Genomic DNA, 14,966 nt, shown 5'->3' with positions numbered 1-14,966 from the left:
ATAATGATGAGATCATCAACCTGAGATGGATGGTGGTGTTTTTGACAGAACTGGGAAAGTTGGGAAGAAGGAAGGGCTTGGGGGGGGGAAGATAGTCCAATTTTAGACATGTTGAGTCTAAGATGTCTCTGGAGCATCCAATTTAAAAATACCTAATAAGTAATTGGTAGTGGGAAACCACAGCTCAGGAGAGAGACTGATGTTGTTTTCATGGAGATGATCTGATGAGCCCAATGAGAACTTATTGTTGGGGGGGGGTGGAGAAGTAAGTGGAACCAGGAAAGAACTTTGAGGAACAGAGTTGCATGGCATGACATGGATGATGAGGCAGCAAAAGAGATGGAAAGAGAGGAGTCAGGCAGATAAGGAACAGAACCAGGAGAGATTAGTCTCATAAAGACCCAGAGAGGAGCCAGGAAGAGAAGGGCGTCACCATTGCCAAATGGAGCAGCCATGTTGAAAAGGATAAGAACTGGCAAGAGCTAATTAAAAGGTCATTTGTGATTTGGTGAGAGGAAGGTAGAAGCTAGTGAAGTTGATTTTTTTTTTTTTTTTTTTTTTCCTCCCAAGGATATGAAGATCAACTGGAGTTTTATACAATATCCACATGGCTACTGAAGGCAGTAGGGAGAGAACCAGTAGGTAGTGAAAAGGAGGATGAGTGAGGATGATGCAGTCTGCTAGAGAAGACAGCTGGGGATGGATCCACTGTCTACATGGAGACGGTGGACCATTGCCTCTTTGGCAGATTCCAGGAGGATGGGAGAGACTGGGAGGAATCGGCCAAAGGGTTTTGAGATGAAAGGGAAATAATGAAGATTTATTTTCCAAATCCTGGAAGACTTATCCAATTCACTCCCAAAAGGGCATGGTCTCAGGCAATTAGGAGAACTTCCTGTATTTCCCCATTATACTGTATAATAAACACCTGGAATCATTATCTTCAGTCCCGAGCATATGTTGAAAATATAAACAGGTTCAAGAAAGGCTTAAGGAAATTTCTGAATGGCAGACTTCAAATGATTCCCAAAAGAAGATTAGGGAGGATTGGGTATTTGGATACTGTGCTGGACCCAATGGGGGTGTTTTTGAAGTTTGTCTCTCTAAAGTAGTTGCTGAAGTATAAGGCCTCAGGGATGAGTTGACCTCAGGAGTCCTTTCCATTTCAGACATGCACTGTTTTGCTCATTCAGTTGACAAACCTTTAAGCCCCTTTTATATGCAGAGCCCTGTGCTAAGTACTGGGAAAGATACAAAGTTGAGATGGAAATTCTGGTCTAGTCGGGGGATTAGCCACATGAATATTTGGTTTCTCTGAACTGAAGATGCAGTCAGTGAAATGGAAAGAACGCAAGGTTTAGAGTTTGGAGGTCTTGATTGAAATCCTCCTACTTACTATATATGTGATCTAGAGCAAGTCACTTAATCTCCCTGGCTCTTAGTTTCCTTGTTTGTTAAATGGAGTTGGACTAGGCGAGCCTCTAAAAGCCTCCTAAGTTTAGTATATTATGAGTCTAAGTCGGATTATCTACTGGCCTCTGATATCTGTTGTTGTGCAGTGCCAATGCCCGGAAAACAGATGAGGTATTAAGGAGTCCTGTCCCCAGGTTTGTGGCAGGCCTTCCACTGTAATGTGAATTGAGATCCAAGGGAAAAGGGGAATGGGACCAGGAGCTAAAATAATAGCCAGATACTCAATTTCAAAGAGGAACAAAGAATTTAAAAGATGGGGTACCAGCCAGGAAGTCAGGTAGGAATTAGTGAAGGCACTGGCAAATCAAGGATAAGAGGCCCAAGTGGAAGAGCTGGGCCACGAGAGACACCAGGATGGAGGAGAGGACTCCTGAAAAACAGGCAACCAAAATGAAGCTTGATACCGAGCCAAAGGCTTTGCACAACAGGGACTTTGAAAATAATTCCTGCCCAAGGCCCGCACTACTTTCCAAATGGGGGTGGGGAGAGAGACTGTGGTTACTGCCGGCTAGAATGGCATTGATGATTCGTCATGTGACCTCTTCTTTCCCAAGGAGTATGGCGTGCTGTGGTTCATTTAATCCTATACTTAGATCCTAAAATACACGTGATTCCAAAGGGCCTTCTCTCTTCTGCCCCAATCCCATTATAGTTTGTTATACGTTCCTAAGGATTTCTTTAAAAATGGGTTTTCTGTTCATTCAGTACAAATTTTCTATGCTAACCTTAATAGATTTGCCCTCTTGGTTCCCCGTGCGGCTGAACTTTTCAGAAGTGTTATATCTTGATGATTCCCTTTGAGAGTTTTCAGCAGCCCCTCAGACTTGAGCAGCTTCTGGCTGCTGACATTTCACTGCCTTGTGAGGCCGGCTGGGGATGACCAGCTGTTCACATTCCTGGCAAGGAGGGTAGTGGAAGGAGGGAAGGGTACAGGAGGAGGAGGGGAGAAGGAACAGCCAAACTACTGGGATAAGCAATGGGAGATAAATGGATAGAATACAACTGCTGAAAATGCAGGGACTGGCTTGCCTACTTGTGTTTTTATATTGCTTTGGAACACAGTAAGCACTTAATAGATGCTACATTGATCATCTGTCTATCGATCATATATCTAGCTGTCATTTATCCACCTATTAGATTTGGGAAATAAACGATCGGAGCTGAGGTGGAGAAGCTGGGCAACAAGAGTCCAGATTTAAGGAAAAGAGCCAGCCAGCCAGCCATTTAACTATCCACAAATTATAAAGTTAGAAGATATGGGGAAGAATGTAAAGAAAATAGGGCAATTCCAAAGAAGGAACTTGGGAAGCATTTCTTTTCTCTGGCTCTCTCCCCGTCCCAATATTATCCCTTTGTTTCAGTTATCTTGGGATAACAAAAAGTGTACTGTTTCATACTTTCAGTATGGTGGTCGAGACTTTTTCCTCCCTGCAAAGTGAAGGAGGCTGGCTATTTTCTGCTCTGGTTTTCCATATCATGGAAGAGAATGGCTGGATGCCTTTATATTCATGCATTGATGCAAATATGTTTTGCTTCTTCAGAGAAGAATTCTAGCTCCCAGTTGCAGGCTGTGGCTGCACATCAAGCTCACATGGTTTTGGTGCTAGAGCATTCATAGAAACAAACAATTCTAATTGTTTTAATTACCCCAAGTAGCTAGCAATTTCCAGAAGACTTGGGAGCACTGTCTTGAGAAAGCTATTATTACACTGTCACTTTTCAGGTCTTTAGGATACAGGCATGGTAATTGCATTCCTCCCCCCCCCCCAAAAAAAAAAAAAAATAAGTCTGGGTTCTTCCCAGTTTTATACAATATCCACGCGGCTCCCCTAGGCAGGAGTCTGAGATTTAGTGAGACCTGGGCCTTCCTGGGAAGCCTTAGTGGGCCAGCAGCATGGGGAAAGTAAGTTAAAAGCTTGCCTAGCCTGAGAAGTAACAGCTATTATGTTTCCACACCTGAGAAGGCAACATTTCTTCTTTGGAAAATTATATAGAAGGAGTTTTAGATTTGGAGTCAAGATTTAACCCCAATTGCCTTGCCAAAAAAAAAAAAAAAAAACCCAAACCAAAAAACAAACAAATAAACTACAGCAAGAAATGCATGGAGATGAGCAATGATTTTTAAGACATTTACATATTTAAGATAATGACATTTAAGAGTTTCCCACTGAAAACGGACACTAATACACTGTTGGTAGAATTGTAATCCAGCCATTCTGGAGAGCAATTTGGAACTATGCTCAGAAAGCTATCAAACTGTGTATACCCTTTGATCCTGCAGTGTTACTACTGGGTTTATATCCCAAAGAGATCTTAAAGAAGGGAAAGGGACCTGTATGTGCCAAAATGTTTGTGGCAGCCCTGTTTGTAGTGGCCAGAAACTGGAAACTGAGTGGATGCCCATCAGTTGGAGAATGGCTGAATAAATTGTGGCATATAAATGTGATGGAATATCATTGTTCCGTAAGAAATGACCAGCAGGATGAATACAGAGAGGCTTGGAGAGACTGACACGAACTGATGCTGAGTGAAATGAGCAGAACCAGGAGATCATTATACACTTCAACAACAATACTGTGTGAGGATGTATTCTGATGGAAGTGGATTTCTTCGACAAAGAGAAGAACTAACTGACTTCCGGTTGATCAATGAAGGACAGAAGCAGCTACAACCCAAAGAAAGAACATTGGGAAATGAGTGTCAATTTTGCATTTTTGTTTATCTTCCCGGGTTATTTTTACCTTCTGAATCCAATTCTTCCTGTGCAACAAGAAAACTGTTCGGTTCTGCACACAGATATTGTATCTAGGATATACTGTGACATATTTAACACGTATAGGACTGCTTGCCATCTGGGGGAGGGGGTGGAGGGGAGGGAAGGGAAAAGTCAGAACAGAAGTGAGTGCAAGGGATAATGTAAAAAAAATTACCCAGGCATGGGTTCTGTCAGTAAAAAAGTTATAATTATGTGGGGGAAAAGAAAGTTTTCACTAATTGTCTGAATTCTAGAACTATGCAAGGGAATAATGCAAAGTCAAATGGGATTAAGTAGGCTGGAGCTGGATCGTGGCTGGCCAAGGAGCTTGTCCTAAAGGTAGAAAGATGTGGCCTAGCTTGTGCTTTTAGGAAGATTATGACAGCACCTGCATAGAGAATGGATTGGAGACGAAAGAGGCTATAGTCATTGAGAACAAGTAGGAAGGAATGGCCTCGGAGTGAAGAGAATAGGAAGGTGGCAATGCTGTGGACAAAACAACGACAGCTTGTTAGAACTGATTGAAGATGGGTAAGAAGGAATCGAGGATGCCAGGCTGTAAAACTGGGAGCTTGGTATCTTCAACACAAATGGACAGTTGGGAGGTGGGGACGGAATACAGTGACCCTCATGCCCAGAATGCTCTCCTTCAACTCTACTTCTTAGAGTTCCCAGCTCCCTTGGTATGTTACTGTCATGGGACCTCTCCATTTAGCCTCCTGGATCTATTTGGGTATTTACTTTGTATGGATTTTTGTGTGTGTGTGTGTGTATGTATGTACGTGTCTTTCCCCTCATAAAATATAAACCTTGAGAGCAGGGACTATTTATTTTTGCCTGTGTCTTCCCAGCCCCTTCCCCAGGACCTGACTTTTAAGATCGTAGATCTAGAGCTAGAAGGGACATGGAAATCATGTAATCTTACTCCTTCACTTAACAGATGAGGAAAGGGGGCATCCAGATGTTATATGCCTTGCCCAAGGACATACAGATAGTAAATGACAGAGCCAGGTTTTGAACTTGGCTCTTATGGAAACAACTTCTGAGCATAGGTCTTGAGTTCTTTCTACTGTACTGTATCCTTTTAGCAGGTAATTAATAAATGATTTTTGATTGATGTGATTGACTACAGATCAAAAGTGCTTTGTGAGAGGATTGTACAGATACTGAGTTTACTTATTTGTGCTGCTACTGCTGTTATCCAGTTTGGCAAATGCTCTTACTGTAGTTGGGATAAATGAATGAATGAAGGAAAATGGATCAGTGCTTACTGTATGCTAAATAGTAGGGATACAAGTAGAAAAAGTGAGATAGTCCTTGCTCTCAAGGAGCTCACACTTTAATCCAGGAAGATGAGACGGAACAAAGGTGAGCTGTAGAGTAGATGGAAAGTTCCTGAAGTCTTCAAGGAGTAGTCGCTCGGCAGATATCAAGGGCCATGGGGGGTTGGGGTTGGAACACATGGCAGATGACAACACTGAGGTCTGGAAGCCTAGAAGCAGGACAAGTGGTGAAAGTTGAAGGGACCTTCAAATGCAGAGGTAGGGTAGGTCATTAAACAAAGTTCTCTATCTCCCTGGAAGGAACAGAGTTTGGCACTTGCAAATTACCCAAATGGCATGGGCAAATCAAGCAGCCTATAAAATGAGGTCTGGGCAGCCCAAGGATGGGACAAGGAGGAAAAAGCAAAATGGTGCTCTTCCACCACCTGGTTTTCCCTACACCCTTCTGGGTGGTCTGGTGCTGAAGGGAAGGCAAAGGGATTAAATGGGACTGTAGTTCATTTGTAGCGGCAAATTATCTCAGCAGCCTCATGGATATGGATACCATACACGCAAACTATCATTTATCCCTAGTAAATGTATTTTTTGTTTTGTTTATATGCTTGGAATATGAGTAGCAGCAGTGTGACATTAGATGGGGGCTCTTGAGCTGTAGATCAGATTGATTGATTACCCTAGAAGCATTCTGAACCAAAGAAGTAGCGCTAAGGTGGGAGGTGAGGTGGGGTTTCCCCTAGGTTCTGGCAGACTTATCAAGGATAACTTAGGAATTTGTATAAGACTATTTTGGAGTATTAGGTCAAGCTAAGGCTAACTTTTCTAGCAGTGAAGGGAACCACTAAAAGGATTTTGGGGGTTTATTTTAGGATTTTTTTTTTTTTTTGGTCTATATATTGGTAGGTGTCTAAAAAAAGCTGCCACCTCCCAAAGCAAATTATGAGTTCTAATATTCACAAACAATCCCCATACTTTCCAGTCCCTTGGAAGATGGACAGAGTTGATGTAAACTCAGCATTAGGTAGTATCTTGAAGATACTATTGGAGAACTTCTCTCATTCGTGGAGCAATGACTAGTAGACATTGTCCCCTTGAATGTTGAAATTTACTACGTCAAATTGATTCTCTTTCCCAGAGATCGCCTTGTTTTTGACTGTTTCTGTCTTCTTCCCCTTCCCCCATCACTCCACCAGCTGTTCTTTTTGCTCTGCCAGAAACTCTTATACTATCAACTTTCCTTCTTGTATCTCCAACTTCCACTGCTGCAGCCAATCTCAGTCAGGGGAGAGAGAGAGAGAGATTGGTTTCCCTTTTTCCTTTTACATGGAGCCCACTGAAAACTACTGGCTTTCTAAGGGGAAGCACAGCCTTCTGGGGGATGTAGTTCCTGGTATCTCCACTCTGGAACTCTGTTCCCTTACTTCAACAAAAATCCATATGAGAAATGAAAATAAGAGGCAAGAAGAAAAACTGGGGAGGGGGGAGAGCATTTAGGAGTTCTCTTCGGCATCAATTTGGAGCAATGACAAAAATCTTGTATGGGAGAGGCAGGTGACCCGGCTTTGACCTTGGACAACCCATTGAAACTCTCCAAGCCTCTGCTTTCCCTGTAGGATAAGACTCTTGCCTGGGCTTTCTCCTTTTCAGGGTTGTTTTGAACTCTAATTATAGCTCTAGAGAAATGGAAGCCGCCATCATGATTCCAACTGCATCCCTGACAAGCTCTGTGTTATTTATGGTATGAAAGCAACCCTTAAGCATCACAAGTTTCCAGGGCCACAACCCTGAGCCTCTGCCTTAACTAGAGGCTTTCAGCCTATCGACATGCGGCCAATTGTCCCATCATGCTCCTCACCAATCTCCCCTGGACTTTAGCAACGTTTGCTGCCAAGCCTCAGGCTTAGCCAAACTCAGCTGGAAGAATATAGCCTCAAAGTTCCCTGTCGGTTTGGACTTGGGTCTGGCAAGGGCTTTGCTGGAAAAATGGGTGACCTTGGCTTTTATTATGGTGACTGCTGTATACAATTAAAATAACTCTGGCAGATATTCATTAAGCACCTATTGTATGCAAAGCCCCATGCTAGGTACAGAGGATACACAAACAGTTCTGGTCTTCATGGAATTTTCACTTTTGGGAGCTGCCTGGAATAACTGGAAGAAAGCGCTTCAAAGTTTGGGAAGCATTTATGTGCATTAGATCTTTTGAGTTTTCCAACACTCTTGAAAGGTCAGTGTTCTTAGTAGCCTAATTTGACAGGTAAGGAATCTGAGATTCAGTAAAGTTTAATGTTTTGTTCAGGAATACAAAGCTGATAATTATTAGATGACACGGAGCATGTTCATCTCTTGAAAAATCCCTCAACAGCAACCCCACGAATGGGTCTTCGTATTTCTTGTTTATTCTGTGTGGCCATGGCCAAATTGAGCTGTGCCAAACCCTCAGGAGACTATAACTGTTGTTCCATCTCTTTGTCCTGCTTTAGCAAAAGTCCTCTGGGAAAGCATTGTTCAACCTGAGCTGCTGTCACCTTAACTTGGCGGAGAAAGAATATTTTGGATTGGAATTCCGGAGTCAGTCAGGAAACAATGTAAGTGGGTTTGGTGCCAATGTTCCTGGGGGCAAAGCCCAGTCTGGGCTTGAGATGCGAGTCGGCTAAGGCCCAGTAACAATGGGGAGAAGTGGTCACACCAACATGGGATGTTGATTTCTATTCCTTGCTGTCCCTGAAACTGTTTCTACCCTCAGCAGATAGAAATTGGATTCAGGTCCAGTCCATAGGTAGCCATTAATTTGTGAGCGGCAGATAGATGGTGCTGTAGTGGATAGAGCACCGCCCCTGGAGAGAATCTAAGAGAACCTAAGTTCAAATCTAGTCTCAGATACTTAAATAACACTTCCTAGCTGTGTAACCCTGGGTGAGGCACTTAACCCCAATTGTCTCACCAAAAACAACAACAACGACAACAACAAAAGGTAGCTATTAGTGGGATTCCTTTCTTCTTTCCTCTTGCTCAGAGACAGTATTATTTATGTGCTAAAACCTACTTCTTTTCTGTCTGTGGGAGAGAGGGAATTTGCCAAGTCTCCCTGGTAAGCTAAGCTTTGACCCATAGCTAAGCCCTCACAATCCCCATTTCCCTTCCCGGTCTGAACCCTTCCTGGTGAATCCTAAGGGAAAGAGGAGATAGTCTTCCTTCATACCCCCAGCCCCAGGCTTGACTCTTTGCCAAGTTTTCCCAGTTGGGGTCACTGATGGGCACCTTTGCCATCTGGTCACTTTACCCTGGAGGCTTATGTTCATTCATTAAATGCTGCCATTTATAGGTCATAGGTTTTAATTGGAAACCAAATTGCTTTCATTATTCATCTGTGGCAACTCAGGAAATGAGTCTCTGCCACCTCTTTGTAATCGATATGGAGGCAAGGGAGTAATTCTGAGAGCTCGTACCTATAATCAGGAGGCTTTTCTTACAATGTTTATCATCAGGGAGAGGACAAAAGAGGCAGGCAAGGTTGGGAACTTTGTGTCACCTTCTGGACACTGACCAATCTCAAATTTCCTTTTAAATCCAAAGTGCCAAGCTAATGATAGGCTAATTAGTGTGTGTGTGTGTGTGTGTGTGTGTGTGTGTGTGATGTACCTGAACTATGCTTTAGCCACCTTTTTAATTCCTGCCCTTACAGGTTTGGTTGGAACTTCTAAAGCCTATAACGAAACAAATTAAAAGTAAGTGCCATAACATTAGACCAACTACTTTGCAGGTGGGACATGGGGGAAAACGGCAACAACAGAAGAACTGGGTTTGCATCCCAATTCTGCTACGTAGTTGCTCTGTGACTGTGGGCAAGTTGGTTTGAGCTTTCTGGTCCTCACTTTTCTTTTTTATAAAGAGACCAGATTTCCAACAGGTGATCTTTCAGGCCTCTTCAGGTCTACCTGATGTCTAGGTCAGGGGGCTGAGCAGAAGAAGAGAGGAAGCCAGGGCCTGAGGTTTCCCAGTAAGCAGCAGGTAAGATCCTGGAATATGAGGTGAGAGGAAGAGAATGAGAATGAGATTAGTTTCAGGGTTAGGGAAGACTCCTAGAGGAGACTGGGTTGAAAATGGATGAGAGCAGGAGGGGATAAGTGGTGGCAAACCATCTCTGCTACTGTCCCTGTCTTTTTCCTGGAGCTCAGTTTCCTCCTCTTCAAGATTGAAGGCACTAGATTAGGTGACCAAGCTCTAAATCCTGTGAGCCCATGACGTTAAACCATCTCAGTGACCAGATCCAGTTGCCCAAGTCCCTGATGTGTAAGTGAGTGCTCTTACTGAAGTCTCCGAGGCATCAGGTGGGTTTTATGGAAACCTGTGCTATTTGGCCTGCACTGGACTAGGTGTGTGAGAAGCCTGAGAGCTATGTTCAAATGCTCTGCCAGTTTGCAGATCCTTGAACCTGAATGGGACCCAGCTATCCTACTGAAAATCCATTTTCCCTTTGCTTGAAGAGGTTTGGATTGTAGACAGTGAATGAATGGACCCTGAGACCAGTTCAAAGCCGTCCTGTCTTCCTGTTAGATTCAGAAATCAGAACTTTGCTGGAGAGATGGCTCCCTCGTTTCTCCACACACTTGGGTCCTCCAGGCAGAGAGCTGGTCCTTATTTCTGAGTGCCAGAGAACTCCGGAGACAGACCATCTTATTTCCTCTGCCATAAATACTGTGAGACCCACAGAATTGACCTGGCAATTGTTGGCTCTCTGAGCAAAGTGTGCACTTGTGCTTTTCATGGAATTGGGGCATCTCAGAGACATCAGCAACCTCAGGGAACATCCAGTCCAGCTCCCTTAGGAGGAAAAATTCTGTCTCCCTTCCCCCTTGCAATCTCCCTCACAAATGGTAAGAATTTAGGAACTCTTAAGATTTAGGCTCCCCAAATCGAGAGCAGATTGGCCTACTACTGGGTTTTCTGGGACCATGAGCTAGCTGTGGAAACATCACGTAACCCCCATGTCACTTTTGAGATGTTGGTTGTTTTTGGCAAGGAAAAATTCTTACAGATTCCTAAATTGTAGTGATAGCCTTCATCTTGAGTGTTATCCATACTTGTGTTTTATCCTTTAGCTTGAGGAATGGGGTGTTGGGGAAGTGGGCCAAGGGAGAGGGTAGGCACATGAATCTCATTTTAATGAATTGGGTAGCAAAGCTTAATGCATTTCTGTGAATGTGACTCTCCACCGTCATCCTCAAGTTAAACCGTGCCATATCCTCTTTGGGGCAAGGACACAGTGCTTAAGAAAAGAGGAAATTCAGCTTAGCACAAAGAATATTTTAAAAAAGGAAGGAGCGTCCCAATTCTAATATGGAGTCCAGGATGAGAGCTGCCATTAGCCTGTCTTCATTTTGTCTCTTGACAATACTGGTCTTGTAGGTAAAACAGGTGAACCTTATAGATATAGTTCACTTTGATTTCAGCAAACATTGGACAGAGTCTCTCCTGCTGTTTCAGTGCTAAAGATGGGGAGATGTGGGCTAGATGAGAGTCCAGGGACATAGATTTGGAATTGGTTGAGCAGACGGACCCAGAGAGTGAGAGATCTATAAAGTTTAGTGCCAATTTGGAGAGGTCTCTGGGCCTTTGTGCTCAACACCTTTATTCCCTACTTTGGTTAATCACTTGGATGAAAGCTTAGATAACATACCTGCCTGACTTTGAGGGAGCACCCTACTAGGAAGGATAGATGCAGATAATGGCTAATAATTACTGCTAACATTTGCATAGCACTTACTGTGCACTAGGCATTGTCCTAAGTGCTTTACTTATCTCATCAAATTCTTATCTCATTTGACCCTCACAACAGCCCTGGAAGATAGGTGCGGTCATTATCCCCATTTTACAGTTGAGGAACTGAGGCAAATAGAGGTTATGTAACTCATTCAGGGTAACACAATTAGGTCAGAGGCCAAATTTGAATTCAGGTCTACCTGACTTCAGGCCTGGTGCTCTATCCACAGTACTAAGTAGTGGCCCACAAAAGATTTCAAGCTCCAATTATGAGCCAAACCAAATAAATGAAATTTACAAGGATAGAAGTCAAAGTCAACATGTGTTCCAACAGTCAACTTGAATAGTGTACAGTTTAGAAGGTGGGGGCAACAAAAAACCTGGGGGTGGACCACAGGCTGACTGAATCTGCATTGTTGAATGGAAGCCAAAAAAGGGGCTGATGCGATCTCAACATTTCCAGGATGAGGGAAATGATCGTTCTATTGTACTTTTGCTCTGATCTGGCTTCACCTGGAGATGTTGAGTCCCGAGCACTACATTTCAGGAAAGATGTAGCCAACCTAGAGTGTGTTGAGAACAGGATGGACCAGGTTGATGAAAAGCCTTATGATCCTGCGGCATAGGATGCTGAGTGGAAGGAATTAGGATTGTTTAGTCTAAAGAAAAGACAAGACTTGGAGGGGATATAGTCACGTGACCTTTTGGAGTATTTGAAGGCCTTTGACTCCAGAGAGGGGAGTCAGGAATCATGTGAGGATGTTGGAGAAAGAAAGAGAGATTGAGGTAAGGAAATAGCCTCTAATCAGAGCTTGAAGGAGTGGATTCCCCTTATCTAGCAGAGGCTACCCCAGGGGTCCTCAAACTACGGCCCATGGGCCACATGTGGCAGCTGAGGACATTTATCCCCCTCACCCAGGGCTATGAAGTTTCTTTATGTAAAGGCCCACAAAACAAAGTTTTTGTTTTTATTATAGTCTGGCCCTCCAACAGTCCGAGGGACAGTGAACTGGCCCCCTATTTAAAAAGTTTGAGGACCCCTGGCGCTAGACGATTAGTTATTGCAGATGTTACCATAGGAGATTCTTGCTCAGCTACCAGCTGGACTCAGAAATCCCTTCTAGTTCTTGGACGCTCCGATTCTGACTTCTTAACCTTAATCCAGTCATCAAACATTTATTAAGCACTGTGTTCAGCTCTTGGGGAAATATAGCATTGAGCTAATTCGACTGTTAAGTTTCGAGTGAGTACAGCATAGTCGTGTGCCTGCCCTCTTGGAACTCCTGTCTTGATCAGAATTTGACCTGAGTGAAATCTAAAAAGGAGAAAACTGCTGAATTGGGGAGGGGCTTGGTGGGGGAGAATGGGCAATAATTATGTAAAGATGTCTAAGTGTTCTTGATTGGCATTTAAATTAAACTTATGAAGATGTTGTGTTTTAAGACCCTAAGGAGATTCTTTTCAAATTTATGGTGAAATTTTTCCCAGTGGATCCTGGACACCTGAGAGATGAGCTGACAAGGTATTTGTTATATGTACTTGTTCATGTGTGTTGATGTCATTGCATGAATGGAAGACTTGGAGTTAGTCATTAATGGGGAGGGAAGATAGGAAGGGAAGAACGTCCTGGTCTTTGTCTCTTGTCTCTCCCCTTCAACTACCGCTACTGCCAAACATGTGACCTTTGAACCCAACATCTGCCGCAGAGGTCAATTATTCAGGAGTAGGATGTTAAGTTGGGAGCCTATTCATCTTGGTTGCCAGGGAATGATGGAGTAGAGTATTGGTGACCACACAGCGACATGAGCACCGGGTGCCTACTGGCCGCAGGGATCAGCAGGCACGTGCCATCTTTGGTACATGGGGGAGGATGTTGCCAATTGCCTCACCCTAAGTGACCTGGTTGGGCATGTAAACCTTAATCTTGTCTATGTGACCCTATAGATGTGACCTTTTTTATACAAAATCCCATGATTCAAGCTGATTTTTGTGGGCATTGAAAGTGGTAGGTGTGTAGGGACATCAGCAGGTGGGAGAGAAAATAATGACAAATGGCCGCCAGTGAGCTAGATTTGTCTCGAACGTTTTCCATTTTCTGGAAAATATTTTCTCTAGTAATGTCTAATCAAGTTTTAGCTCCCAATGATCATGGCCTATGTTTCCAGGGTGTTTTAAGGTTAATAAAGATAGTAACCAGTTATAGAGCACTTTCCTCATAACAGCCCTAGGGGTCAGGTGGTCAAATTATCATTATGCCCATTTTACAAATGAAGAAACTGAGGTCCAGAGAGGGGAAATGACTCTTCCAAAGATCAATAGTAAGTCACAGAGGGGAGACTAGAACCTATGGTGTCTGATCTAAAGTTTAGTATGCTGAGAATCTGGTATGCTGCTTCGGCTAGCCTCGTTCAGAATGCCTGTGGAAATATACTCTCGCCTCGAAAGATATTACTTCTTCTCTGGAAAAGTTGTTTGAAAACAATTTTTCCTGTAGTCTTTTTGTTGTTCTTTTCTCCCCTGGCTCAACTTCTGGGTGCAAAACTACAGCCCCAGGAAAATGTGCATGTGTGCTGATATCTAGACAAGATTTAGATTTATGAATCCCAGCATGTACCATAGGTCATAGATGTTAGAGCCTAAAGGGATCTTGGAAATTATTTAGTCTAATCCTACTCCATTCTTCAGAAGAAGAAACCGAGGACCAGTGAAGGGAAAGGTCTTGGCAAAGATCACACAGTCAATGTGTGTGTGTGTGTGTAACTGTAACGTATTCAGATCTTGGTCTGCTGATACGAGATCTCACGCTTTTGACACTATGCCACACTAGACCAAACAAACCTTACGAGAGATCAACGGACCCAAATCTCAATTGTGGACAATGAAGGAAGGATCCCTAGATAAGAGATTCTTAATCTTTTCTTGGTTCCCCCTTGGGTTGTCTCTTTGGATGGGCTGGTGAAGAACATGGACCATCCTCAGAGTAATGTTTGTGAATGTACAAAACAAAACACTGTCTGCCTTTCTTGGAATAAAGTGGAGACGTGATTTTTAGGAACATCACTTTGGTGGCTGAATGGAGGACAAAATGGAATGAGGAGACACTAGAGGCACACAGCCCCACCAGCACGGTGTGAAGCCATGAGGGCCTATACTTGAGTGGTGCCAGGGTCAGAGGAGAAGAAGGGGTGTGTTCCAAGAGATGTTGCAGTGGTGAAGTAGGCAGGCCTTGGCAACAGCAGCTTGGATGTGGGAGATAGAGATAGTGAGGAGGTGTGGTTACCACCAACATGGCGAGCCTAGAAACCAACGGAAACCACTTCCGTTGAAATACAGTTGTGAGAATATTTTTAAAACCAAGTTCATGACCCCAGCTTAGAAACCTTTGTTCTAGAATCCTTATAACAGCATGAGATAAAATGGGTGGGCCAAAGGTCATCTATGTGCTGATGCGTGAGCCTGCGAGGGCATGGCCCACAGACCTTATTTCCAGATAGGCCTTGACACAGCCCGCTTTTTTTTGCAGGGAATATGGTTGTGCTTACAGGCAAGAGGTGATAAGAGTAGAGCTTTTTTTCTAGGACCTTGATGATTGGGGATTGTCATTTCATCAGTATAGCGAGCCATCAATACATATCAGCACTTGCCCCATGGCTCCTAGGTCTAGACAGGACTTTTTTGTCTCTTTTGCATCATGG

General features: G+C 43.5%; 1 protein-coding gene across 1 annotated transcript in view; it reads left to right on the top strand.

Moving 5' to 3' along the window:
• Positions 1–14,966, top strand: part of FRMD7 (FERM domain containing 7) — a gene marked incomplete at its 5' end in the record, with an annotated part of 72,443 nt that overhangs the window by 37,319 nt on the left and 20,158 nt on the right. The window contains 3 exons of the mRNA XM_031944613.1: positions 7,992–8,096; positions 9,194–9,236; positions 12,715–12,793. Of these exons, the coding sequence (XP_031800473.1) occupies positions 7,992–8,096; positions 9,194–9,236; positions 12,715–12,793 (227 nt within the window). The remainder of the gene's footprint in view (positions 1–7,991; positions 8,097–9,193; positions 9,237–12,714; positions 12,794–14,966) is intronic.

The sequence above is a fragment of the Sarcophilus harrisii genome, chromosome X (assembly GCF_902635505.1).
Source record: "Sarcophilus harrisii chromosome X, mSarHar1.11, whole genome shotgun sequence".
Lineage (NCBI taxonomy): Eukaryota > Metazoa > Chordata > Mammalia > Dasyuromorphia > Dasyuridae > Sarcophilus > Sarcophilus harrisii.
This window is presented reverse-complemented; position numbering and strand designations above follow the sequence as displayed.